This window comes from Periophthalmus magnuspinnatus, chromosome 16 (assembly GCF_009829125.3).
Source record: "Periophthalmus magnuspinnatus isolate fPerMag1 chromosome 16, fPerMag1.2.pri, whole genome shotgun sequence".
NCBI classification, from domain to species: Eukaryota; Metazoa; Chordata; class Actinopteri; order Gobiiformes; family Gobiidae; genus Periophthalmus; species Periophthalmus magnuspinnatus.
The window spans coordinates 31,041,585-31,069,079 of NC_047141.1; the positions used below are offsets into that span (position 1 = coordinate 31,041,585).

Below are 27,495 nucleotides of genomic sequence, written 5' to 3' on the forward strand. Positions count from 1 at the left end.
TTACAAACACAAAGGACAGTCCCGCTGCTGTTTGTGGGTTTCATGTATTTTTGGGGGGGTTTAACTTTGGTTTATAAGTACGAAGCGACTCATAAACTCTCTCTGCTCTTTCACCCGAGCTCAGAAATGACTGTGTGTAAACGAACAGCCTGGATGAGCTCATTACAGACTCATTACAGTTTTCATTTTAACAAGTTTGACCGGAATAAGCCAAAGTTTACTCGTAAAAACAGCTGCACACTCTGCTGTTTACACAAAACTATATTTAGGCCTGAAGTACACGGTCTGGCTGTAGTAGAACGTCTCCAGGGCTGTGGTCAGGGTCGTGTGTGTGTGTGTGTGTGTGTGTGCGTGTGTGTGAGAACGACTGGAAACCCTAAGTGTGTGCACGTGCGTTTCCGGCTTTTAGGAGCGAATTCTGCTCAGAGAAGAGGAGAGGATGTGGGTTTTCGGAGGAAGACGGCGACCTCTTTCACCTACTGCGAAGAAAAGTGCAGTGATGTGATGTTCAGAGGGTTTGAGGTCGTTGTGACGGTGTGTGCAGCTGCAACCGGGCGCCATGTTGAGGACCGTGCGCATTTGGTCCTTCATTTCACTTTGTTTGTTTGTTGTGCTGTTGTTTTCCCTTCACGTTCTTCTTTTTCTTTCTTTATTCTTTATTTGTCAGGAACCGTGTACAAAAAATTCATTAGTCTCACAAAAAAAATAGATGATTTGCTGCTTTACATGAGCAGAAAACACATAAAAATACAGATTTAATTATGATTAATGTGGAATATCTTTGTGTTTTTTTTTTTTTGTGTTTTGTTTTTTCAAACATATAATGGCATAAAAAAAAGACCAGCAAGAAGTTTAAGCTTTTACATTTCCATTTACAGGGCAGGTGCAATAATAATAATAATAAAAATAATTTTAAAAAATAAAAATACATGTAAAAATAAATACATAATAATAATAAAAAATAATAATAAAAAATACATGTAAAAATAAATACATAATAATAATTTTAAAAAAATTAAAAAATACATGTAAAAATAAACACATAATAATAATAATAATAATAATAATAATAATAATAATAATAATAATAATAATAATAATAATAATAATAATAATAATAACAATTTAATAACAAATCCATCCATTTTTTTCCTCTTATCCGGGGCCGGTCTAACCAGAGACTCCCAGACTTCCCTCACCCCAGACATGTCTTCCAGCTTCTCTGGTGGAACCCCAAGGTGTTCCCATGTCAGCCCAGAGACATAGTCCCTCCTCCAGTGTGTCCTGGGGCCTCCTCCAGTGTGTCAGGCCCGGAACACCTCCCTAGAGTGTCCTCCAGGGGGCATCATGAGCAGATGCCCGAGCCGCCTCAACTGCTCCTCTCAAAGTGACAAATAGAAAAAGAAATACAACAATACATTTTATATTTGAGATTGTGCACACAGAGCTTTTGTTTTCAAGGTTTTTAGGTTCGTGCAATAGTTTAGAGACTCATATAAGACGATAAAAGGATTGAAATATAATGAATTTGTGTTTCTGGTGAGAAAATTAACAGCAGTAAGTATGATTTTTGAAAGGATTTGGATTAGATTGAAGATTTTTGCTGCACAATCTTTTCCGGAAACACCAAAAAGTTAATATTTTGCGTTAAGCTGTAGGTTTATGTTAAGTTTTCCTAAAGATGTGAGTGTCCAGCAGTCCCACAGCTTCCCCAGAGCTCTGACAGAAAGAGCTTGGACAGAAAGAGCAAACATGATGCACTTTAAACACATTTTAAAAGCGACAGCATCAACAGAGAACATCTATGAGGGATTTTCAGACAAACCTCACCAGTTTTATTAGTTACAGGATATTTTCTTAAGCTAAAGCCAAACATAGACCAAGTTAAAGTCTGTAAACACCTTGTTACAAACTCAAACAGCAGCTTAGTGCCACATTTCTTCATTCCTTGAAGCTCGTGACGCAGTTGTTTCCCGTCTAGTCCCGCCCCTTTTCTGTCTGAGGCTCGAGCGCTGCGTCTCCGTTTGGACCAAGAAGCTCAAACTTTCACCATTTTACGCGAAACTTGGATTTACCTGTGAGAATGTGGCGCAGCTGAAGGAGCTCACCTGTGCGCGCGCCGTGGCTCAGACTCAGGTAAGTGACGGTAAAGCGTCTGTGGGGCATTGTGGGAAAAGGAGACTCATATCTGACTTGAGGCTGAGCTGTGGGCGTTTGTGGTGTGATACTAAAACGAAACCGCGGATAAGAATGTGAAAAAGTTTATTTAGTCATGAAGATGAACAGGCCACACGTGAAAGACCAAAAAGACCAAAAGACCAAAAGACCAAAAAGACAGAAACACAAAAACTCAGCTGATACGAGTCACTACAGCTGTGGACGTGTCCGGTTCACTGTGGCGTGGGTGAAGCAAGTCTGTGCGCGCTGGAGGACGAGGGTGAAGCCTGTAGGATGAGGGTGAAGCCTGTGCGCGCTGTAGGAAGAGGGTGAAGCCTGTAGGAAGAGGGTGAAGCCTGTAGGAAGAGGGTGAAGCCTGTAGGAAGAGGGTGAAGCCTGTAGGACGAGGGTGATGCCTGTAGGACGAGGGTGAAGCCTGTAGGAAGAGGGTGAAGCCTGTAGGAAGAGGGTGAAGCCTGTAGGAAGAGGGTGAAGCCTGTAGGAAGAGGGTGAAGCCTGTAGGACGAGGGTGATGCCTGTAGGACGAGGGTGAAGCCTGTAGGAAGAGGGTGAAGCCTGTAGGATGAGGGTGAAGCCTGTGCGCGCTGTAGGACGAGGGTGAAGCCTGTAGGAAGTGGGTGAAGCCTGTAGGAAGAAGGTGAAGCCTGTAGGAAGAGGGTGAAGCCTGTAGGAAGAGGGTGAAGCCTGTAGGATGGAGGGTGAAGCCTGTAGGACGGAGGGTGAAGCCTGTAGGACGAGGGTGAAGCCTGTAGGACGAGGGTGAAGCCTGTAGGACGAGGGTGAAGCCTGTAGGAAGTGGAGCAGTGGAGTATTGCGCTTTAAGTGAAACCCAAATCGCTTTTGACTCTGTTTATTTTGTTTTTTTTCTTCCCGTGACCCAAAAAAAAGCAATCAAAATATTTTTACTCAGGACACTCATTTTTTTTACCAAAATCTTTCAAATGGAAGTTCAGAGTCACGTGGAACAACTTAAATGAACAAAATGTCACTTTTGTGGGAGGTGGTCCAGTCCAGCATCTGCTCGTCTCCATGGAGATGTCCCACAGCATTGCATTAAACATCTATCACGCTATCTATCTTTTGTGCCCATGGAGACTGATGCGTTTAATGCCGCACTGCGTAAAACACGGTGCGTCTTTAATTTTGAGTGTTTTTTCTGATGTTTTGCAGGTTGTTTCTGATGGACTGAAGCAGAACATGGAGGTGCTGGAGAAAAACAGACATGTGATATTATCGATTTTGCTTCTCACGGTGAGAAACTGATTAAATTTACCACTGAAACACGGCGAGGAGTCAACGTTTGACTGTAGACGAGCCACTTGAAACTCTTCTGATCTCCCAAATAACAGCGATTAGGGTTTTGTTTCGTAACTGAGACGAGAGATGAGAGTTTTTCGGGTATTAGTTTTGTCGCAGTACTGAAATTTCAAGGTGTTTTTCGATGTTAACGAATAGACTCGATGTCGTTTTATCCGTGTTCTTCCCTCTTATCCGGGGGGCAGCAGTCTGAGCAGGGACTTCTGGACTTCCCTCACCCCAGACGCGTCCTCCAGCTCCTCTGATGGGACCCCAAAGCGTCCCCAGGCCTCCTTAGAAACCACAATGATACTCAAAGGAAAAAAACACTCATTCTTTAGTCAACAGAAGGTGATTTTCAACATTAAATTGTAGTACTTCCTTTTGTCCAGTAGGTTCATAGTGGTCCAGGGGGTGTGTATATACTCATCTGTGTGTCTTATACTTGTTCTGATACAATGCAAAATCGCTCTAAAGCTTCAGGAAAGGTTCGTTTCAAGTTTCGACACTAGTTTTAGTATAAATTAGTATCTGATTTTCGATACTTAACAGCCATATCGACTCTCGAAACCATGATTTTAGTTTTATTTCTTTACTTTTAAACCTCGTGGTGAATACTGTGCGTCTTAAACATCGACTTAAACTTGTTTCTCTGTAAGAATGCGACACAGACTGTAGTTATTTTAAGACGTCTACACTGGAACCTGCTACTTCCTGCTACTTCCTGCTACTTTCATGACACAGCTCTTCATCTTTACATTGAAAAGAGTTCTTGTAATACGTCTTTTCAGTGACTGTGAACTTCTTTTTCGTGACGTTTTCTACCTTCCTGTAAACGGCTAACTCTATATCCATTTATGACCTTGTACAGACATTAGTAAATAGCACCAGACGTCTATAGATAGTACTTTTCTCGGAGTATAAGTACTGGAAAAACTCTCTTGAAATGGTCTATAATCTGTCCTCTTCTTCGTCTCCAGTCCCTGTCCGTCCCCGCTGCCGTCATCCAATGCCAGGAGGGACGAGAGTTTCTCACCGAGGACAAAATCTGCTGCGATAAATGTCCTCCAGGTGCGTACGAAAACGAGAACACGGAACTAATGCAAATATTTCACAAAACAGTTATTCATTAAGAGAAAATAGTTGCGTTTTTTTGGTCCAAAGTTGCATGAAACAGTGGAATTAGACAGCGCCTTTTGAGATAACCTCTACTCCACGAGCGAGCCACAGCTGCCCCGGGACAGACTGACAGAAGCGAGGCTGCCAGTCTGTGCCATCGGCCGCTCGGCGCAGCATCAAACGCTCACGCACACGCTACATTCATACGAGGCCACGTGGGTGAACTTTATCAGAGTTTGGAGTTTTGTTTTGTTTCATTCCCCGTGCAGTTTGTTCATTGTAAAGTACAGTCCTGCATGTCCTGATAGAACCCCATTTTGGTCCTGGGTTAGTCCTGGTTTAGTCCTGGTTTAGCCCTGGTTTAGCCCTGGTTTAGTCCTGGTTTAGTCCTGGTTTAGTCCTGCTTTAGTCCTGCTTTAGTCCTGCTTTAGTCACGGTTTAGTCCCGGTTTAGTACTGCTTTAGTCCTGGTTTAGTCCTGGTTTAGTCCTGCTTTAGTCCTGCTTTAGTCCTGGTTTAGTCCTGCTTTAGTCCTGCTTTAGTCCTGCTTTAGTCCTGCTTTAGTCCTGCTTTAGTCCTGGTTTAGTCCTGGTTTACTCAGAGACAGAAGTGACATTTTTGGCTAAAGTTTTGCATGAAATGAACTTAAACTGTCAGAAAAATCTGTCAAACTCAGATTGTGTTTTGTTGTGTCTTGTCGCCCACAGTGCAGCTTTTTGACATTTACACCTCAAAATTCAGATATAAACACATAATATTACACATTTGTTATTTCCAGAAAACATTGCACAGTTTTATTTAAATGACCTCAGACTTATAATAACCAAATTAACTAAACTCTTTGTGGTTCACAGGTTTTAAACTCGCAGAAAAATGCCATGGGTCAAACCACAGGACCAACTGCACTCAATGCCCCGATGGACAGTACATGGACCAGATGAACTACCATCCAAACTGTTTCAGCTGCCGACGCTGCAGACGTGAGTTTACACCGCCATCGTCTGGGGTCATGTGACAACAGCCTAAAGAGATTGTACTTTAAAGCACCTGATCTGTTCTAATGTCGTTTCCTCGTCACAAACAAACCTGGAGTTTTTGTGTTTCATTCTCACAAGTTTAACGCACAAACCTGCAGATTTAGGCTAAGAATTTGGTTCCTGGTTTAGATCTGATTTAGTCCTGGTTTAGCCCAGGTTTAGTCCTGGTTTAGCCCAGGTTTAGTCCTGGTTTAGTCCTGGTTTAGCCCAGGTTTAGCCCTGGTTTAGCCCTGGTTTAGCCCTGGTTTAGTCCTGGTTTAGTCCTGGTTTAGTCCTGGTTTAGCCCTGGTTTAGTCCTGGTTTAGCCCTGGTTTAGCCCTGGTTTAGCCCAGGTTTAGCCCTGGTTTAGCCCTGGTTTAGCCCTGGTTTAGCCCTGGTTTAGTCCTGGTTTAGCCCTGGTTTAGCCCTGGTTTAGTCCTGGTTTAGCCCTGGTTTAGCCCTGGTTTAGCCCTGGTTTAGCCCTGGTTTAGCCCTGGTTTAGCCCTGGTTTAGTCCTGGTTTAGCCCTGGTTTAGCCCTGGTTTAGTCCTGGTTTAGCCCTGGTTTAGCCCTGGTTTAGCCCTGGTTTAGCCCTGGTTTAGCCCTGGTTTAGTCTTGGTTTAGTCTTGGTTTAGTCTTGGTTTAGTCCTGGTTTAGTCTTGGTTTAGTCTTGGTTTAGTCCTGGTTTAGTCTTGGTTTAGTCCTGGTTTAGTCCTGGTTTAGTCCTGGTTTAGTCTTGGTTTAGTCCTGGTTTAGTCCTGGTTTAGTCCTGGTTTAGGACTCGTTTAGGACTCCCCTTTCTCCTCAAAGCTCAAACTTGTATTCACCTTCACTTTTCTTCCTTCCACGCCGACAATTTTCCTCTTCATGAACATTTTGTGATGATTATTTGCAAATATTTCTCAGTTCCACTTGCTGGGAAAATCTCATTAGTTTATTATCAGTGCAAACATTAAAGCAGCTCAGACTTATTTTAAATTGCATGACTGTTATTTTAAAATATCTTCTCGCGGGCCACATAAAATGACGTGGCGGGCCGCATTTGGCACCCGGGCCTTGAGTTTGACATATGTGGTGTAGATGTTATTTTTTTGTTCCATGGTTTTCCCTTGACTTTACTTTTGTCTATGTTCTCACTGTTCTAAGACTGAAGTGGAGGCAGAAGATTTAACTCAAAATCATCATATTTTGACATGGTTTTTGGTTAAAGTCGGACTAAATCAGCAGGTTTTGTGTGAAAGAACCAAAACAAAACACGACTCCAGGTCTGTTTGTGACGAGGAAACATTAGAACATCAGGAAATTGTGTAATATTTGCCCTTTAACATCTCCATTGTTACTCAACCTCTGCACGGAACAAGGTAGTACTAATTTATTCTGAAGTAATTCTTTGTCGAAGTCTCACATAAGGGGGCGTGGCACAATGATGAGGTAAGCAAAAACAGATATCTGCACAGGAAAAAGTACCAGGAAACTATGTACAGTGTTTATATAAATACTTGAGAATCCTGTGAGTTTAATCTTAGTACAAAATCTTCAGCTAACTCACTTCTCTTTCTCTTTTGTGCTGTTGTCTCATGAACGTCTTTATAATGTAAATAAAACAAATATGGACGAGCCCTAAACAAAAAATATTCAACATTATAGATTTTCTGTTTGGTTATTTCATAAACGGTTAAACAGGCTCCTGCCCCCGATCGGAAGTGTTGATTTAGTCCTGGTTTAGTCCTGGTTTAGTCCTGGTTTAGTCCTGTTTTAGTCCTGGTTTAGTCCTGGTTTAGTCCTGGTTTAGTCCTGGTTTAGTCCTGTTTTAGTCCTGGTTTTGTCCTGGTTTAGTCCTGGTTTAGTCCTGTTTTAGTCCTGATTTTGTCCTGATTTTGTCCTGGTTTTTAGTCCTGGTTTAGTCCTGGTTCAGTCCTGGTTCTGTCCTAGTTCTGTCCTAGTTCTGTCCTGGTTCTGTCCTGGTTCTGTCCTGGTTCTGTCCTGGTTCTGTCCTGGTTTAGTCCTGGTTTAGTCCTGGGTTAGTCCTGGTTTAGTCCTGTTTTAGTCCTGTTTTAGTCCTGTTTTAGTCCTGATTTTGTCCTGGTTTTTAGTCCTGGTTCAGTCCTGGTTCTGTCCTGGTTCTGTCCTGGTTCTGTCCTGGTTCTGTCCTGGTTCTGTCCTGGTTCTGTCCTGGTTTAGTCCTGGTTTAGTCCTGGTTCAGTCCTGGTTCTGTCCTGGTTCTGTCCTGGTTTAGTCCTGGTTTAGTCCTGGTTTAGTCCTGATTTTGTCCTGGTTTTAGTCCTGGTTTTAGTCCTGGTTTTAGTCCTGGTTTACTCAAAGTTTTGTCAGAAAAATGTGTAAAACTTAGATGTTCAGTTTTTTCTTTTCTTTTTTTCTTTGTTGTTTTTTGTCGTCAGCTCATCTGTTTGAAGTCGAAGTGTCAAAGTGTCAGCCGAAGAAAGACGCCGTGTGCCGCTGTATCGAGGGATACTACAAAAGTCACATCGACAGACAAACGTACGAATGTCGCAAATGTTCAACGTGTAAAGAAAACGAACGACAAACAGAGAAATGTAAGTCTGAGCAGAACAAAGTGAACGTCTGCGGAGCTTCACGTCACTGTCGTTTCCTTTTTCTTCTCTTAAGTTGTTTTTGAGCTGATTCGTGCAGGTTTGATCTTTAATCGCTTATTTTCAAGATGGAGAGGGATCGGCCCGTGGGTTTGTGTGTCAGTGTCAGAAATGAGTTTAAATATTATCGTTTATCATCTTTATTTACTCCAGCGATATATCGAACTTCAACATGTGACATAACGACAGGCCGACCTGGTTTAGTCCTGTTCTAGTCCTGGTTTAGTCCTGGTTTAGTCCTGGTTTAGTCCTGGTTTAGTCCTGGTTTGGTCCTGTTCTAGTCCAGGTTTAGTTCTCGTTTGGTCCTGTTCTAGTCCAGGTTTAGTCCAGGTTTAGTTCTCGTTTGATCCTGTTCTAGTCCAGGTTTAGTCCTGGTTTAGTCCTGGTTCAGTCCTGGTTTAGTCCAGGTTTAGTCCAGGTTTAGTCCAGGTTCAGTCCTGGTTTAGTCCAGGTTTAGTCCAGGTTTAGTCCAGGTTTAGTCCTGGTTTAGTCCTGGTTTTAGTCGTGGGAAGTCGATCTGAGTCGTGTTTAGAGACATAAAGTTTCTAGTTCATTTTGTTCACATTAAAAAATAATAATTATAGGATTGTGGATATTTTAATTAATATTTGAGCAAACGTGATAAAAACGGCTCAAATTCAGATCAACAAACTGAAGTCATTGTAGCGTGTGCGAGGGTTTGTCAGGCTTTTTTCATGTTTTTTTGATGGTTTTTTCATGCTCTTTCCGTGCTTTTTTCCAGGCTTTTTTCATTCTTTTTTCGTGCTTTTTTCATTCTTTTTTCGTGCTTTTTTCATTCTTTTTTCGTGCTTTTTTCATTCTTTTTTCGTGCTTTTTTCATTCTTTTTTCAGGCTTTTTTGATGTTTTTTTCATGCTCTTTTCGTGCTTTTTTCCAGGCGTTTTTCATTCTTTTTTTGGGGCTTTTTTCATTCTTTTTTCTGTCTTTTTTCATTCTTTTTTCATGCTTTTTTCGTGCTTTTTTCATTCTTTTTCATGCTTTTTTCATTCTTTTTTCATGCTTTTTTCTCGTCTTTTTTCATTGTTTTTTCGTGCTTTTTTGTGCTTTTTTAAATTCTTTTTTCAGGCTTTTTTCATGTTTTCGTGCTTTTTTACTTTCTATTTTCGTGTTTTTTTCATGCTTTTTTCTTTCTTTTTTCGTTCTTTTTTCATGCCTTTTTCATGCTTTATTCGTGCTTTGTGTGCTTTTTTTCTGCCTTTTTTGTGCTTTTTCCCATGCTTTTTTCAGTGACGTCACATAATAATCTTTCAAAGTTTCACTGTGGTCCGTTTCTGCCCGTTTCAGGTTCTCCCGACTCAAACACCGTCTGTGAATGTAAAGAAAACTACTACAGAGTGAACCACAAGTGCCAGCCCTGCACCAAGTACGCAGCTTTGACTCATACCTTATTTGGTCTAGACTATTTCAAACGTCCCTTTGGGGAAGTGACCTGCGTAAAACCATAATTCCATCACTGTCAGCAACAAAAACGTCACAGGAGGCGTAAATTTAACACTAAATCACAAAAACAACTGGAATCATAAAGGTTAAAATGATGAAATGAGATGGTTTATATCGAAATGACTCTTTTGACTCAAACTTAAATATGTCAAACTAATTAAAAAATAAATATATGTTTGTTTGTTTTTTATCAAATTAAAACTCCTCAGCACTGGATAATTATATGTAATATTTTAGCTTCACTTCAGTCATTTTTTAATTATTTTTCCCCCAGTTTTTATGCATTAAATGAGTTGGTTTCACTTTCATTTTTTCCCATTTCCTGTAAATATTTTTTGGGAATGTGAATTAAAACACGTAGAACTACAAAAACATGTGTGAGAAGTAACGTGAAGTGAAATAGAGAATTAGTACTAGTTAACTAGTTTATCTTGAAATGACTAGTCTCCAACTTACATCTGTCAAACTAATTAAAAAATATATATATGCTGTTTTTTTTGTTGTTGTTTTTTTTTTTTTGTTTTTTTTTTCAAATTAAAACTCCTCAGCATTAGATCATTATATTTAACATTTTAGCTTTAGTTTATTTCAATTTTTTTTTTCATTTTTTATGCATTACATTAGTACATTAATACATTTTCTGGCTTTTTTCATTCTTTTTTCTGGCTTTATTCATTCTTTCTTTCTGGCTTTTTCCATGCTTTTTTCATTCTTTTTTGGGGCTTTTTTCATTTTTTGGGGGGGCTTTTTTCATTCTTTTTTCAGGCTTTTTTCATTCTTTTTTTTGGGCTTTTTTCATTCTTTTTTCAGGCTTTTTTCATTCTTTTTTTGGGCTTTTTTCATTCTTTTTTTTGGGCTTTTTTCATTTTTTGGGGGGGCTTTTTTCATTCTTTTTTCGTGCTTTTAAAATTTTTTTTCCCTTTTTTTCATTTTTTTTTTCATTTTTTTCGTGCTTTTTTAAATTCTTTTTTCTGGCTTTTTTCATTCTTTTTTCTGGCTTTTTTCGTTTTTTGGGGAGGCTATTTTCATTCTTTTTTCATTCTTTTTTCATTCTTTTTCCATGCTTTTTTTTATGAAAGGTACAATGTCTCTGCCCAAACTGTTAAATGCAGCGTTTAACTCCCTGTTTTGACACTGGTTTGTCGTCTTCTGCTTCAAACATGTTTCATTACACGTGATAAAAGTTTGGACATCCTTGAATTAGTTGGTTTCACTTTAGTTTTTTCCCCATTTCCTGTAAATGTTTGTGGAATGTGACGCAAAGTAAAAAACATGTGCAGGAAGTGACAAAGTGAGACTGATATGTGCAGTGATCTTTTAAAAACAGACTCAAACGCCTCAGAAACATCTCGAAACAATTAAGTTTTTATCTGAAAAAGGCAAAAATAAAAGATAAACCTGATTTAGAGAAACTGTAAGAGGAAATTTCATAAACTTGACCTCTCTCTGTCTGTTTTTCTTTCTTTTCTTTCTTTCTTTCTTTTTTTGTTAGGGGCCGTGTACAAATTAATTAATCTCACAAAATAAATTTCTAATAAAAAGTTTCAGCTCCACAGTTTCAGTCTGGAGCTGATTCTCTGATGGTTTGAAATGAATAGTTGTGGTTAATGATTCTGTCGCCGTGACGATTAAAGTTTTGACGGTAAAAATGTTCTGAATATGAATAATTATCATTTTAATGTTATGAATAAGTCACATGTTTAAACTTTTATATAAATGTTCTGTGTGGTCAGTGAAAACACTAAGATCTACAGGAAAATAAAACAAATGAACAGAGAGATGGATGGATAGACGGATAGATAGACAGAAGGATAGACAGACAGACGGATAGACGGACAGACAGGCAGATAGATAGATAGACAGACAGATAGACAGATGGATAGACAGACGGATGGACAGGCAGACAGATAGACGGATAGATAGACAGACGGATAGATGGATAGACAGATGGATAGACAGACAGATGGATAGACAGACGGATAGACAGACAGACGGATAGACAGACAGACGGATAGATGGACAGACAGGCAGATAGATAGACAGACGGATAGATGGACAGACAGGCAGATAGATAGATAGACAGACAGACAGACAGATGGATAGACAGACAGCTGGACAGACAGGCGGATAGACAGACGGATAGATAGATGGACAGATAGACGCCAGACAGACATTTAGATTGGCAGATGGATAGACAGATGGACAGACAGACACTTTAATCTAGACTAGACTCACTTAATCCCTGACTCACTCAGACCAGCACAGACAGTTTGTTTCAGTTTTTTACAGTGTTAGTGGATTTTTCAGCGTGATATATTGTGTTTCAGTGTGTTTCAGTGTGTTTCAGTGTGTTATTGTGTGCTATATTGTGCTTCAGTGTTTTAAAGTGTGTTATAGTGTGTTACAGTGTGCTATAGTGCGTTAGTGTGTTTCAGTGTGCTATAGTGTGATAGTGTGTTATAGTGCGTTAGTGTGTTTCAGTGTGTTATAGTGTGATACAGTGTGTTATAGTGTGTTTCAGTGTGTTATAGTGTGATACAGTGTGTTATAGTGTGTTTCAGTGTGTTATAGTGCGTTAGTGTGTTTCAGTGTGCTATAGTGCGTTAGTGTGTTTCAGTGTGTTATAGTGTGATACAGTGTGTTATAGTGTGTTTCAGTGTGTTATAGTGCGTTAGTGTGTTTCAGTGTGCTATAGTGCGTTAGTGTGTTTCAGTGTGCTATAGTGCGTTAGTGTGTTTCAGTGTGCTATAGTGCGTTAGTGTGTTTCAGTGTGCTATAGTGCGTTGCGTTGAGCCCAAAGTTTCACCTCTCCGCTGCACTTCTCTTTATCTCTTCCTCTCACATTGTTCCGCTTCCTCCTTTAGTCACGAGCATTTCCCTCTTTTTTTTTTACAGTTGTACCAAAGACTGTCCAGACCACTGCCCACGCAAAGAGCCGACCAAAGGTAACGCCGACGGAATGTACTTTTACAAAACCTGAAACCAAAACTGTGAATACTCTTGAGACTTATTTTAAATCCAGTTAAAGGAACAGTATGTGACTTTTCTGTGTCCCTAATACAACGTAAACATGTCCAAATCAAATGTAGGTTTTACTTTTAACAACACAGACTGTATAAAGACGCGGAAGCTCATCGATGCTAGAAGTTATAGCTATATATAATTTGGAGCGTAGTCCTATTTTCAGAAGTCCAACTACGAGTATCATAGCAACCAAAGAGCCAATCAGGAGCGAGGCTGTTGAAGGTAACGCCCACTTTCCACCCGCATTGCTGGTTTAGCGGGGAGTGGACGCTTAGCAACGCTGTCAATCAAACCCGTTGCTAACGTCTGTGTAAACGTCATCGCTGTTTTCAACAATCATGAGGAAATATCGCAATTCTTGTAGATTTTACGGATATACATCACTATTTGTTGACTCTTTTGTGACGGGAGTACACGGCACGAGTGACATCTGTGTTTTTTGGGGGAGTTTACCGGTTTGGCGGAACTTTCTACACACAACATGCTAAAATTGCTAATGCTAAAAACTTTCATATTGTCCTGCGGGCCACAAAATATCGTCTCGCGGGCCGCAATTTGTCCCCAGGCCGCGTGTTTGAGACTCCTAGTGTAACCTGTCGTCCAGGTCTGATCCAGAGCGAAAGACCCAAAGCAAACGGGAAACAAAGAGAACAATAAGCAGCCATTAAAGGTGGAATAGGGTCGTTAAGGCTGAAAATGGAGACAAAAGCTGTTAATACGAACATTTTAAGACCAAAATCACAAGCCTGGCTGTTTTTGTAGATTTTAGAACCTTTTTTAAAACTGTTCGTTAAATATATAAAGTAGAAAGTACAGATCTAAAATGTAAATGAGTAAATAATAATGTACTACACACTTGTATTGCTGTTTAGAGGCGTGTCCGGCTTCAGAGCGGCACTGACTCATTCTCTCCAAACTCGACGTTGGCTCGGCTCCGGCTGTAGCCAGAGCTGCCCTGAGGCGTCTGTATTTGTTTCAACTAAATCCTCTTAAACGTCTTGAACTTTAACCAAGCAGGAGACTCGCGAAAATAAGTCACTTCACAGAAAAACAAGGAAGCGTCTGCTCTATTTCAGTGTCTTTTTATCCGTATTTTACAGTAAAAGTTGTTAATCTGCGGCGTTTACGAGCTCCGTGTCTGAAGTATGAGCCGACCATCTGTGCAGGGGAATGATTAAACTTAAATAATCGATGTTTTCTTCTTTTCCAGAACAACCCGACACGAGTTCGTTTGTGATTAACGTGATCGCCGGCGTGGTGGTGGCGGTCATCTTTACTCTGGTGCTGGTCGTCGTCGTCACGCACTTTGCTACGAAACGTCAAACGAAGAGAAAGCTGCGGTCGTCCTCGCAGTTTGAAGAGACTCCGAAAATATACCAGGTTTGTGCTGATGAGGGAAGGTGATACTCGGTGTGTTTTTACGTGTTTTTATTCACTCTGGGACTTTTCAATTTGGGATTTCAACGCGTTTACATCAGACACTTTGCATTTAAAACATTCATGTGATCGTACTAAACAGGGAAATAGCTTTTTTCACTTCTGTTACTGATACTAGCTACAGCTGTTTGTTTTTTTTCTGGTCAGGAGTTGGACTTACTAAATTTGAAAGGTCAGAGGTCAATAATTCGCCTCCATAAATCGTCGTTTAGGTCCATCCTGTGTTTTAACGCTTATGTTTGAGTCTTTTTAAATGAGAAATATCTTGTAGAAGCTGCTGAAATATTCCAAATGTCTGTGTTTCACTTAATTAACCCTCTGGTGCACAGCGGTCACTGCAGTGGACAACAACTAAAACAACTTTCTCTTTAATGCACTGGTTTATGGTGGAGCCTCTAGAGTGCTCTCTGCTGCCACACTCCATTGAGATCAATTCAGTGGTCAGTCGGTGTAACTACAAGTAAATTTCCTCTAATTAGTTTTCTTATTCAGGCCTAAACAGTGTTAAAACTTCCCAAAAGTTGTTTAAATGTTTTTCAAAGCATAAAAAGAAACATGTGTTTGTATATTTACTTTATTTACAATAGAACACAAGTTAATTCATTTTTACAGGCAGTTCACAATGTTGTTTCATGTCCTAAGAAGAATAAAAACACTTCAGAAAAAAATCTTGGGTTAAAATACATTTTCTGATGAGTATGACACGATTCCCAACTGTTTCTGTAATAGTGGATTAATTTCTACATCATACATATCATATTCAATGCCAAAAATGATTCTTAGGAGATAATTTAAGGAAACTTTTGGCAAATTTAACAGTAAAGTCGTGTGTTAAATTCCAGATTTTGGATAGTATCACGCCACCTCCTCGTGTCAATAAAGAGTTATTTTACTGATGGTTGGATGAATCTTTAATTGATATATGTGCAAACTTGAACGACCGTCGAACTAAATCATTTACATAAATTACAATTAGAAATATAATAATAAAAGACAAAGTAAACGCATGAAATTACAAACACACACCTCGCTGGCGGACCCAAATTTAGGAGGTAGAATGAGCTTTACTTTGATTAACTTTAATATACTTTGCAGACACGCCACACTTTGCAGGTCGAGCGGAACCAAACAAAAAAACAACAGTTCCTCCCTGACTACCAAAATAAGAAAATGCCTGACCTCTTATAGTGAATCGAAACCTAAAATTGTGTAAAATAAGTGGATTAAGTGAGTGCGACGTCAGCTCCAACTGAAGCTCGTCGAGACTAGAAGTTCGTATCATAGCAACCAAAGAGCCAATCAGGAGCTCTCTCAGTTGACTACATTTCCAAAACATGTGAAAGAAAGAACCTGTGTGAGATTTATGAGATTTGTTTCATTTAGGAAACACGTTAGCGAACATTTTACTCCTCCTCATGGGGTCAGATACACTCTGTGCAAAAAATGTATAATAATTTCTAATATTTTATTGTTTGACGTTGTTAGACAGACAGTATTTGTAACATTACTCCACTGCTCGTCATTTAATTCAGCAGCTTTTTGCCGTCTACGTCTTCGAGAAGGAAGAGAGCGAGTAATTTATCGACCTTAGAAGTGACGTCCTTCAAAGATTTAAAATTTAATCGCGTATTTTCTAACTCTCCAAACGCTTTTGATTAATCCACGCAATAAAACGACGTCGCGTTTGTAAGAATTTATATTAACCAACGTCGATGTGGGTGTTAAATGTCGTTTTTTCCTCTCAAAAACACACATAACTTATTACAAAATTGACCTGATTGTGTTACGTAACTGTCATGTCTCCTGTGAGTAATGACTGCACAGATTTCATGTTTTTGTTGGTTGTTTTATGGTTTTGTTTTTTTTGCCAGGAGCTGACAGTCCACCATGAGGAGTCTTTAAACCAGTGCGTTCCGTCTCAGGCCATGTCGCTCCATCTGATGAGCCACGATCCGTCCAACCTGCCCGACTGCGTCCCCCTGGAAATAAAGAGTAAGACGAGTCGATTTTGTTTTTTCTGATGACAAAATGTGGATGTTCATAAGTGTTTAGACGTGCGCTGGTGTCAGAACATGCAGTGGGTCAGTTATAAAGACGTTAAAGGTCCCGTATGACTCAAAATGGACTCAAAAACAGACCTGGAGTTGTGCGTTTTGTTTCATTCACACATCTGCAAAGCTCAAAACGCTCTGTTCCACCTTGTGATGTCATGACGTGGGAGTTTTCATGTTCCCAGCTCCTTTTTTACCTTTAGTTCAGTAAAACCTGTCGATTCCAGGGTTGAAATCATCCAAATGATTCTAGAAATGAAGGTGTGTGGAGTTTAAAAACACACCGGAGCACTTCCTGTTTTACCACATGATGACATCACAAGGTGGAACAGAGTGTTTTAAGCCTAAATGTGCAGGTTTGTGTGTTAAACGTGTGTGAATGAAACAAAAAAAACACAACTCCAGGTCTGTTTGTGACGAGGAAACGACATTAGAACATCAGAAAACAGCACGTAGAGCAGATTTTTATTTCTAATTATGAAATGTTGTGTTTTTATAGTTTTTCCTGTGATTTATAGTGATTTAGATTTGATTGTAGATTTGATCCAGCTCAGAGTGATATTTTTTATTTCTTATGGTTGGTCCTATATGATACATTTGGTATTTTCTTTTGTTCTTTCTTTTTATTTAAATGTCCTGTCAGTATTTAAGTGTTGACATAAATTCACAGCTGCATCGAGTTAAACTGAACAAATGCAATAAAAAAACAGCACAAATAAAACTGTCACATTCAATAAACACAAAAAAATGAAATGATATACTGCCCACTCCCATCCCTCCTTCCCTCCCATTCCTCCCCTCAACCCATTCCTCCCCTCATCCTTCCTATTCCTCCTTCCCTTCCATCCCTCCTTCCCTTCCATCCCTCCCCTCATCCTTCCCATTCCTCCCCTCATCCTTCCCATTCCTCCTCCCATTCCTCCTCCCATTCCTCCTCCCATTCCTCCCCTCATCCTTCCCATTCCTCCTCCCATCCCTCCTTCCATCCCTCCCCTCATCCTTCCCATTCCTCCTCCCTTCCCTCCTTCCATCTCTCCCATACCTCTCCCCATCCCTCTCTCCCTCTCGCCTCCCTCCATCCTCCCATCCCTCCTCTCACACCTCCACTCCCTTCATTTGTTACGTTTTGAATGACGTTTTGACGCGTTTTATCTCACTGTTAAATTTTACAGCGAGGGGAACATTTCCAGGCCAAATAAACGTCAGGTTTGCAATAAAAAAACATCCAAAATGGCAATAAAACTTTTCGTACAGTAAATTTTTTTGGCTAAAAGTTACACAGTGGTGGTGTAATTATTTACACATTTCAGCATTATATTTTCCTTTTACATTTTAATTTTTTATATTTAAATTTAGTCCAAACCAGTGCACACCTAATGTAAAATAACTGTAATGTAAAAATAATGTAACTTTCTGGTGGAGTGTCCGTCTCCATGGAGATGTTATTGCTTCACCTGAACGTTCACTACTACGGCATTAAACTGATGGAGTTTACATTTATTCAATCACAGGTTTTTGTGTTGTTTTTATTGCTCAAAATACTTTGAAAAACAACCATTTCCATTGTAAGCCAGCTCTCCTCTCCACAGATCTGATCTGTATGATCTGTAATTACTTACACATTTCTAGATTGTTTTCTTATTATTACATTTTTATTTTTTTATATCTATTTTTAGTCTATAATACACCAAAGTCACCACATTATGACACAGTCTGGAGCCACATTTCATTATTTAAACATTTCTACATATTTTTCCTCATGAGTTATTCCAGATTTGATTATGTTTGTTTATTGTATTTATTTATTTGTTTATTAGTTTATTTATTGTATTTATTTATCATATTTATGTGTTTATTCATAATATTTGTTTATTTATCACATTTATGTGTTTTATTTATATATGTATTTGTTTATTGTCGTAACGGCTGGTGCGGGTGCGGCCCAAGGAGTGCAGACTCAGGGCAAGTTGACAGCGTTTATTTACAAAATGGTGAAATTCAGTTCTTAATAGTTCATTTAACACACGGGGAGCAGGGAGCGGGAGGCAGACCAGACGGGCGTAGTGCAGAGCAGGGACGGGAAAGCCAGGACCAGAGCGAGGACAGGATCAGGACGAGACCGGAGCAGGACGGGCTGGAGTAGTCCAGAGAGCGGGAGACAGGGCAGGAGACGAGGAGCAAGCCGGAGACCAAGACGGGACAGGAGGCAAGACAGAAGGATGACTGAACTGGAGCTGGAGCACAGAGGCAGGAACGAGCGAGAGCAGGAATCTGGAAGGTGGCAAAAAGTCCAATGAGTAACAGGCAGACAGGCAACAAAATACAAAAACTAAAGCTGGAGCATCACGTTGACACGCGGACGGTCTGGCCCCGAGTGTCTCCTGCTGAGCCCTCATATACTCGGCAGCAGGTGACGGTAAATGCACAGATGCGCTCCAGGTGCGCGCGGGAATAGTCAGGAGCTCCACCCAGCTCCAGGCAGACAGGTAGGGGAGGGGGAGAAAGCACAGGAGGACAGGAAATGCAGGCTCCATGACATTTATTTATCATATTTATGTGTTTATTAATCATATTTTTTTTATTTATGGTGCAGTGGTGGACGTGATCTACTTATTTATCATATTTATGTATTTATTTATCGTATTTATGTGTTTATGTATCATATTTATTTGTTTATTAATCATATTTGTTTATTCATGGTGCAGTGGTGGACGTGATCTACTTGTGTATTGTATTTATTAGTTTATGTGTTTATGTATCATTTATTTGTTTATTAATCATATTTGTTTATGGTGCAGTGGTGGACATGATCTACTCTCTTCTGGACCTGGTGCCGGTTCTCCAGGTCAAGCAGCTGGTTCGTTCCTTGGGGGTCAGTGACACTGTGATCGAGCGGGCGGAGCTGGACCACCGCTGCACAAAGGAGGCCCACTACCAGATGCTCAAGGCCTGGGCGGAGCAGCGGAGCGTCACCTGCCGAGGGGGCGGACAGGTGCTGCACCTGCCCCAACTGCAAGAGCTGCTGGACAAACTGAGACTGATGTACCTGGAGCAGACGGCGCAGGAGCTGGAGGCCAAGTTCAACCTGCTGTGAATCAATGGACACGACATGGAGCCACACGATCAAAAAAAGCCCCGTATCACGCTTTAAATCTGTCTTTTTAAAGGTGCGCTGCGTCTCCGTGGAGATGTTACCGCTTTCCGTCGAGCGTCCCACAGTATGGCATTAAAATTACCTATGCAATCAGGTCCGGTTACAGGTTAAATCCGCGGAGAGGCGATCCCGGTAACACTAAGAATACACCTTTTTTACCTTCTCGTGCAACAGAAACCTCTGAATTAACGTGATCGATGATGGATCAGTAAAAAATGCCACACTGCGGAACACGCCGGGGGAAAAAACCCCGATAACGTCGCCATGGAGACGAGCAACGGACAGACAGACCGACCTTCCAAGCCCGAAAGGTTACATAGTGCAGCTTTAAACGCTCGCGCGCACCTCAGCGTTTGTGTAGATCGACTGAGAAAGTGAAAGTTTATAGAAATAGGAACGCTGCCGCCGCTGCGCCCTCTGCTGGCAACAGTGGGGAGTTTAAAGCGGCGTGAAAGATTCCGTAGTCGCGAGCAACGATGGAGGATTAAACTATGGACTTTAAAACGCAGAGGAGCACGTCTTGTACAGGATTACTCCAAGGATTATTTTTCAACTTTTTTTTTGACGGTGAACAGTGTTGTATCATAGCAGAAAACGGGGGTTAGCGTAAAAGTCGCGTTATAAAACCGCACTAAAAGGCCAAGTACTGTTCAAATAGCTGTTTTATTGTACGCAACCACCATTTCACAGAGTAGACCAGTAAACTCTCGCATAAGGACAGTCACATGACACTGTTTATCCTGTTTAAAGGAGCTGATACTTTTGAAAATATGTCTGGTGATGGTTTTTACGTGGGGCGGGGGTCACTCTCGGTTTGGTCCTGTTTAGTCCTGGTCCGGTCCAGGTCTAGTCCAGGTCTAGTTCTAGGTTTAGACCCAGTTTTGGTGCAGTTTGTGTGTGTGAACAAACCCTTTTGCACAAGCGAAGCAAGATGTGAAAGTAAAGCAATAGCTACGTGTGTCTTCTTCTGTACTGGACTTCCTGTTTATAGGCGCCATTTTGAGCACTTTTCACCTTTTTCAAAAGATGTAATACTGTATTTGAATGATTAATTGTCATGGCAACGGTGCTACTTTCTTACCCCTGGATTGCAGTATTTTATGAACGTTTATGAATAAGCAACGGTTGAATATTTTAGATGGATTTAATGCTTTTCTCCGGACACTTTTCCCACATCGACTCCTCCTATTTTTCTACGCTGAGTGAGTGACAGCTGGATTTAACCAATCACAGTGAAGCGTGAAATTCATAGGAAACTGTCCGACGTCTTACAGTCGAGTATAAACCCAGGATTTCAACATTAAGTCGTGTTTCGCAAGTAAAACTCTGCCGCTCGCCCGCTGTTTTGTCATGTGTTTTATCGGGTAAATATGTGGACGTTTTGGTGCTTTTTTTGTAAAATGACCAGATCAGGATTTCACCTTCTCTTCTGATTGGTCCACCTCGGTCAAACTGCGCGAGTGACGGCTGGATTTAACCAATCGCAGTGAAGCATGGACCTAAAACCTGAAATTGTGTAAAATAAGTGGATTAAGTGAGTGCGACGTCGCCGACAGCGTTCAGCTCCAAATGAAGCTTGTCGAGGCTAGAGCAGTTAGTATCATAGCAACCAAAGAGCCAATCCGGAGCGAGGCTGTTGAAGGTAACGCCCCTTCCCGCCCACAACGCTGGTTTAGCAACGCTGTCAATCAAACTTGTTCCTAACGCTAGCAGGAGCGACTTTGGAGCCTAATTTGTCTTTTATTCGTGTTCATATCTTGTTTTTACGGTCACTATAGCGACAAATAAAACCCCCAGGATCACGTAGAGCGGGTTAATACGAACATTTAAAGCAAAATTACGAGTTTTTACATGGAAAATGAGTCGATGGAGCCGGAATCGCGCCCATTTTCACTTTCTATTTGGCGCACGATGGCTAGCAGTTTAGCTACGTCCCTTTATATAAACCAGGGGTGTCCAAACTTTTCTCATTAAGGGCCAGATTTATAAACACAGACAAAGCTAACGGCCGATTGAGGGTCGCGAATACAGTGAATACTTCAAATCCGCGTTTTTATTACAACTTAGACAGAACCGCTAGACCTTTATTCAGACTTACATCCTCACGGGACACGTAAAATATCTGATATGAGCTTGTTAAAGTAGATTTTCAGAAATGTACAGTAAAAAGTACAGTTTAAAGTAACACGGGGGAAGCTTGAGGGCCGAGAAAAATCAGTCTGAGTGCCGCATTTGGCCCCGGAGCCACAGTTTGGACACGCCTGATACATACAGTCTATGATATAAACGCAGCTTTTTAACGTTTTTTCCGCTCATTCCGCTTCTGTTTTGTGCGTTTTAACTGTTGTGACATAACTGTATACTCTAACCCTCTTGAGTCGAGTATTTGCATTTACATTCCTTTAAGCCCCATCATCGCAGTATTACACATTCGGCAGACGCAAAAACAGCGGGACACACCTTTTTTCGTCTGTGCCAGGAACTCAAGACCAGTCTGTGCACGCTCGTGAATCACACTCAGCCAAGCGCAAAACAGTTTTATCACTTTTATAATTGCACGGTATTAACACGTCTTGTATTTTAATCCTCCTGCAGCCGCGGCATTTACTCCACCAGCAAAGATCAATGTTATATTCTCTGATTTTTTTGAATAAAAGTATCGTTATTACATGTTTGTTATTGTGTTTTTAATGCGCGCTGCTTGTTGTTTCTTTACATACTTAGGAATTGCTGACAACTCTTCAGCCTAATGAGCTTTTTTTATGATTTTAACTCGACAAAAGCAGCTCGAAGAACCACATTCCACATAGTCACCGTGTTTATTAAACTTTGTGGGAATATACTGCGTCTGGCCAAAGTAATTTCCTCCTTCCTCTTTACCTTCTAGATATTTCATGGTATAAAGTAGAAGTGTAAAGTGTGATTGATCTGTCGTCCTGTCGTTCACGTCCTCATCGATTATTTGATTGTACTTTGGGGTCGAATATTCAAAAAGTAAACGCACAAATGTTGAACTTGAGCTTTTCTGTAGAGACTAGACTCAAAAACTCACAGAATTACAACAGAAATCTGCATTTTAACTGTTTTTTCCACCGCTCCACTTCCCCCGTTTGTATTAAATATGAAAGTTGTGACGTCATTTGAAAAAGAGCAATAAAGTAATGCAACGTAATGAAGTACAAGTACTAGAGTATGCAGTTTAGGTATCTGTACTTAAGTAGATTTTACAGTGGATACTATATTTTTGAACATTGCTCCGAAGTAAAAGTATTTTTTTATAATAGTTTGAGACCTGCTGAAACGTCTGAGGGTTTCTTTTTATTTTTATTTTATTTTTTATTTTTTTAGCTGTTTATTTTCAGAGTTTTCAGAGTAAAAAGTAAATACATACATATATTAATACTACGAATATAGAAACAAAAGAAAAATACTTTTACTTAAGTCAGTTTTTTCATGTGAAACTTTTACTTGAGTATCTTTGGTGTCTGTACTTTACTTTAGTACATTTTACAGTGGATACTTTTTACTTTTACTTGAGTACATTTGAGAGCAGTATGTGTACTTTCTACTGCGCTACATTTTTAAACAGGACTGAAAAGTAAAAGTTTTTTTTTTTTATAATAGTTTGAGACGCGCTGAAAAGTCTGAGGGTTCATCTTTTTATTTATTTATTTTTTAACTGTTTATTTTCAGAGTTTTCACAATAAAGAATAAATACACACGTACATATATTAATACTACGAATATAGAAAAAAGAAGAGTTTATTTCTAACGTTCGTAGTTTGAGCAAAGCAAAAATACACAAATAAGAACAAGTATTTTTTACAGATACTTTTAGTTAAATTGATTTTTTTCATGTAAAGCTTGAGTATCTTCGGTATATGTACTTTTACTTAAGTAACAAAACGGAGTACTTTTTCCACCTCTGCAGTAAAGTAACACGTGCTGCCACAAGAATAAATGAAGATCAGTATTTGTGTATTTTACTTTAGGATATTAAATGTTAAACGGGTTAAACGGCGCCTCGTCTGTGTAGATACAAAAACACAAAACACAAAAAAAAGACAAAAAAAACACAAAAGAAAGAGATTAGGATTGTCCGTCAAGCAGAATATGACGCACCCACTAACCCGCTCTTTATTAAACTAAAAACATTCAAACTAAACGATCCTGTGGAGTTTAATTCAGCAGTTGTTTTGTTTAAACGCTTCCACACTGTGTCCAGGAGCTGTTCAGACCCAGAGAGAGTCGCTATAATCTGAGGAGAACTGGGATCTTCCAAAAAACTACGGCAAGAACTACAAAAAAAACCCCAAAAAACTACGTTGCATCTCAGTTACAGGGGGGAATTTATGGAATCGTCTGGATAATGAATTAAAAAGCTGCACATCGATTAAATCAGATGTGTCAAACTCAAGGCCCGCGAGCCAAATGCGGCCCGCCACATCGTTTTATGTGGCCCTCGACAGAGTAAATTAAAAGGTATGATGGTCTTAAAATCTCAGTGTATCAGGAGATCTGCAGATACACAGTCATATTTTTAAGTCGAGGCAAATGCACGTGTAATATTTGTAACTTGAATAAGTAATAAATACAGAAACAGTTAATTAACAAGTTATAAAATTAGTTAGATTTATTTTACATTTGGCCCTTTGAGAGCAGACATTTTGCTGATGTGGCCCTCGGTGAAAATATGTTTGACGCCCCTGAATTAAAGTATTAAAAAAAATGTACAAATTACCATAAAAGTTCTAGAAAAATATAGAGCAATAGTAAAACTGTTACTATGACAACTGAACTGAACATTAATGAACATAGTACAAACTTTGTCTGACGTGATATAAATTATGTAATAAGAAAACAAAATAGTAATAATAATAATAATAATAATATGTTGATGATTAAAAATAACACCTATGATCATGATAATAAGGACTAATGATTATTATATGTATAAATATAAACCCAGAGGAAACCGTAAGACATAAAAACAAATGTATTTCTTCTGTGTTGTATAATTATTTGAAATTGTTGTGTTTTCTCTTGTTGTGTTTATTGTTATTTAAATGTGGAATTAGGCATAAATAAGTTTAGCTTCAGCCAACGCCTTTCAGTCACAATTGGACGGATTCTGTGCGACTGTGACATCGTTTTGTTTGTTTTTATGTGTGTGTCTGAATAAACTAACTAACTAACTCACTAACTAACTAACTCACTAACTAACAGTCTGTAAACCGTCGTGTCGTTTAAACTCTGAGACGGGACGACCTCTTCTAACAAAATCTGAATCACGTTAAACTAATATTTGCCCTGGTTTCTGAAATGTCACTCAAACTCCGACTCATTCTTCCTGTTTTAGAAAAGGATTTACGGAGTTTGAAAACCACTGACGGAAACTCAACAAGTACAAGTAGTAAAGTGCAAAGTAAAGTAGAATTTTATGTATCTGTGCTTTACTCAAGTATATTTTGCAGTGGATACGTTTTACTTTTACTGCAGTACATTTGATCGCAGTATAAAGTTATTTAAAGATCAGCTCGTGCAAAATAATTCAAGTACAAGAAGTAAAGTACTGCACTAAAGTAGGATTTTTATGTATCTGTACTTTACTTAAGTATATTTTACAGTGGATACTTTTTACTTTTACTGCAGTACATTTGAGAGCAGTATCTGTACTTTCTACTCCACTACATGTTTGAACAGGACTGAAAAGTAAAAAGTACTTTTCTTCTGATTTGAGGGGGTATTTTTACCGTGTTCGTCTAAAGTTTTTGAGTTTGAGCTTCGACTTTGAGCAAAACAAAAATAAAAACATAAAATTCATAAGAAAAATGAAGAAACTGGTTAATATTTTCAACGTGACCAAAATATGTGTCGTTTTAAACTAATATCACCACATTAAACAAAACTTTTTACTCTTAAAGTTCATTTTTAAACAGGTAATTAAATACTTTTACTTAAGTAGATTTTGTCATGTGATACTTTTACTTGAGTAACTTTTTACCTCTGTATCTGCACTTTTACTTTTACTTTTACTTTCACTGACAGAACTGAGAACTTCATGCACCGTGGTTTGAAACAATATGGGGACATTTTTAAACATCAGTCTCTTCTCTAAACAGTTTGACCCACTTCTGTTTGTGTAATCAATAAGTTTGATCGACACAACGAGGCCACGACAAGGAGGAAACTGACTGCTCCTCTCTGCTCCTCTCTGCTCCTCTCTGCTTCTCTCTACACCTCTCTGCTCCTCTCTGCTCCTCTGCTCCTCTCTGCTCCTCTCTGTACCTCTCTGCTCCTCTCTACACATCTCTGCTCCTCTCTGCTCCTCTCTACACATCTCTGCTCCTCTCTGCTCCTCTCTACACCTCTCTGCTCCTCTCTGCTCCTCTCTACACCTCTCTGCTCCTCTCTGCTCCTCTGCTCCTCTCTGCTCCTCTCTGTACCTCTCTGCTCCTCTCTACACATCTCTGCTCCTCTCTGCTCCTCTCTACACATCTCTGCTCCTCTCTACACCTCTCTACACATCTCTGCTCCTCTCTGCATCTCTCTGCTCCTCTCTACTCCTCTCTGCGTCTCTCTGCTCCTCTCTACACCTCTCTGCTCCTCTGCTCCTCTCTACTCCTCTCTGCGTCTCTCTGCTCCTCTCTACACCTCTGTTTTTTATTTGTTTATTTCCGGGACAGTGCATATTAATCGACATTTCTGTAAATATGGCAGAATTAGCCAAAGTCTATTTTTCATCGGTCGTCTCTTGACATCAGATTCTGTTCACCTAAAAACACAGAAAAACAAGAGTCAAAATTACAAGACAATAAACACAGAGAAAACAGATGAGAAATATATACACTCTAATATAAAATGACAGACAAAACAGTCATTCAACTACACACCACACACACACACACAGACACACACACACCACACACACACACACACACACCCCCACCACACACACACACACACACACGACAATCGCACACAGACACAGGGCAAGAGGCCAGCAGGGGGCAGCGACAGGATAAAGTCAATGTTCACAGTACTCCTCTCTACACCTCTCTGCTCCTCTTTACACCTCTCTGCTCCTCTCTGCTCCTCTTTACACCTCTCTGCTCCTCTTTACACCTCTCTGCTCCTCTCTGCTCCTCTCTGCTCCACTCTGCTCCTCTCTACACCTCTCTGCTCCTCTTTACTCCTCTCTACACCTCTCTACACCTCTCTGCTCCTCTCTGCTCCTCTCTGCTCCTCTCTCTCCTCTCTGCTCCTCTCTGCTCCTCTCTGCTCCTCTCTGCTCCTCTCTACACCTCTCTGCTCCTCTCTGCTCCTCTCTGCGTCTCTCTGCTCCTCTCTCCACCTCTCTCTCCTCTCTGCTCCTCTCTCCACCTCTCTGCTCCTCTCTGCTCCTCTCTGCTCCTCTCTACACCTCTCTCTCCTCTCTACACCTCTCTCCACCTCTCTGCTCCTCTCTCTCCTCTCTGCTCCTCTCTCCACCTCTGCTCCCCTCTCTCCTCTCTACTCCTCTCTACACCTCTCTACACCTCTCTGCTCCTCTCTCTCCTCTCTGCTCCTCTCTGCTCCTCTCTCTCCTCTCTCTCCTCTCTGCTCCTCTCTGCTCCTCTCTACACCTCTCTGCTCCTCTCTGCTCCTCTCTGCTCCTCTCTGCGTCTCTCTACACCTCTCTCCACCTCTCTGCTCCTCTCTGCTCCTCTCTACACCTCTCTCTCCTCTCTACACCTCTCTCCACCTCTCTGCTCCTCTCTCTCCTCTCTGCTCCTCTCTGCTCCTCTCTCCACCTCTGCTCCCCTCTCTCCTCTCTCTCCTCTCTACACCTCTCTCTCCTCTCTGCTCCTCTCTCTCCTCTCTGCTCCTCTCTCCACCTCTCTCCACCTCTCCGCTCTTCTCTGCTCCTCTCTCTCCTCTCTGCTCTCCTCTCTGCTCCTCTCTGCTCCTCTCTCCTCTCTGCGCTTAATCCTTCACGCGCTCCGCATTAACCCGCCGCACCTCCCTCCCCGCGCGCCTCCTTCTGCGGCTCTAGGCTCAGATTTGAGGCCGGATCCGGTTGTTCCTGTCCGGTGAGTGTTTTTTTGGAGTGGGCCGGCGCAGGTGAAAGCGCAAAGGGGCGGCCCCGACCCAAAGCACCCGTGCGCACA

At 40.6% G+C, this 27,495-nt stretch overlaps 1 protein-coding gene across 1 annotated transcript; it reads left to right on the forward strand.

Moving 5' to 3' along the window:
* The first annotated feature begins 126 nt into the window (after positions 1-126).
* tnfrsf1a (tumor necrosis factor receptor superfamily, member 1a) lies at positions 127-24,659 on the forward strand. Its single transcript, XM_033981113.2, has 12 exons — positions 127-223; positions 410-571; positions 1,982-2,136; positions 3,349-3,429; positions 4,455-4,545; positions 5,447-5,572; positions 8,007-8,162; positions 9,524-9,602; positions 12,575-12,624; positions 13,914-14,083; positions 16,012-16,132; positions 18,990-24,659. Exons 1-12 carry the CDS (start codon positions 127-129, stop codon positions 19,283-19,285), a joined length of 1,584 nt encoding a protein of 527 aa, XP_033837004.2. The 3' UTR covers positions 19,286-24,659.
* The last annotated feature ends 2,836 nt before the right edge of the window (positions 24,660-27,495 follow it).

Bases quoted from the DNA above. Each gene is read 5' to 3' on its own strand.
- tnfrsf1a (XM_033981113.2), top strand. From the start codon at position 127: ATGACTGTGTGTAAACGAACAGCCTGGATGAGCTCATTACAGACTCAT. The intron at 572-1,981 runs GTGCGCATTTGG...TTTCCCGTCTAG, and splicing joins CGGGCGCCATGTTGAGGACC to TCCCGCCCCTTTTCTGTCTG. The intron at 2,137-3,348 runs GTAAGTGACGGT...GATGTTTTGCAG, and splicing joins GCGCCGTGGCTCAGACTCAG to GTTGTTTCTGATGGACTGAA.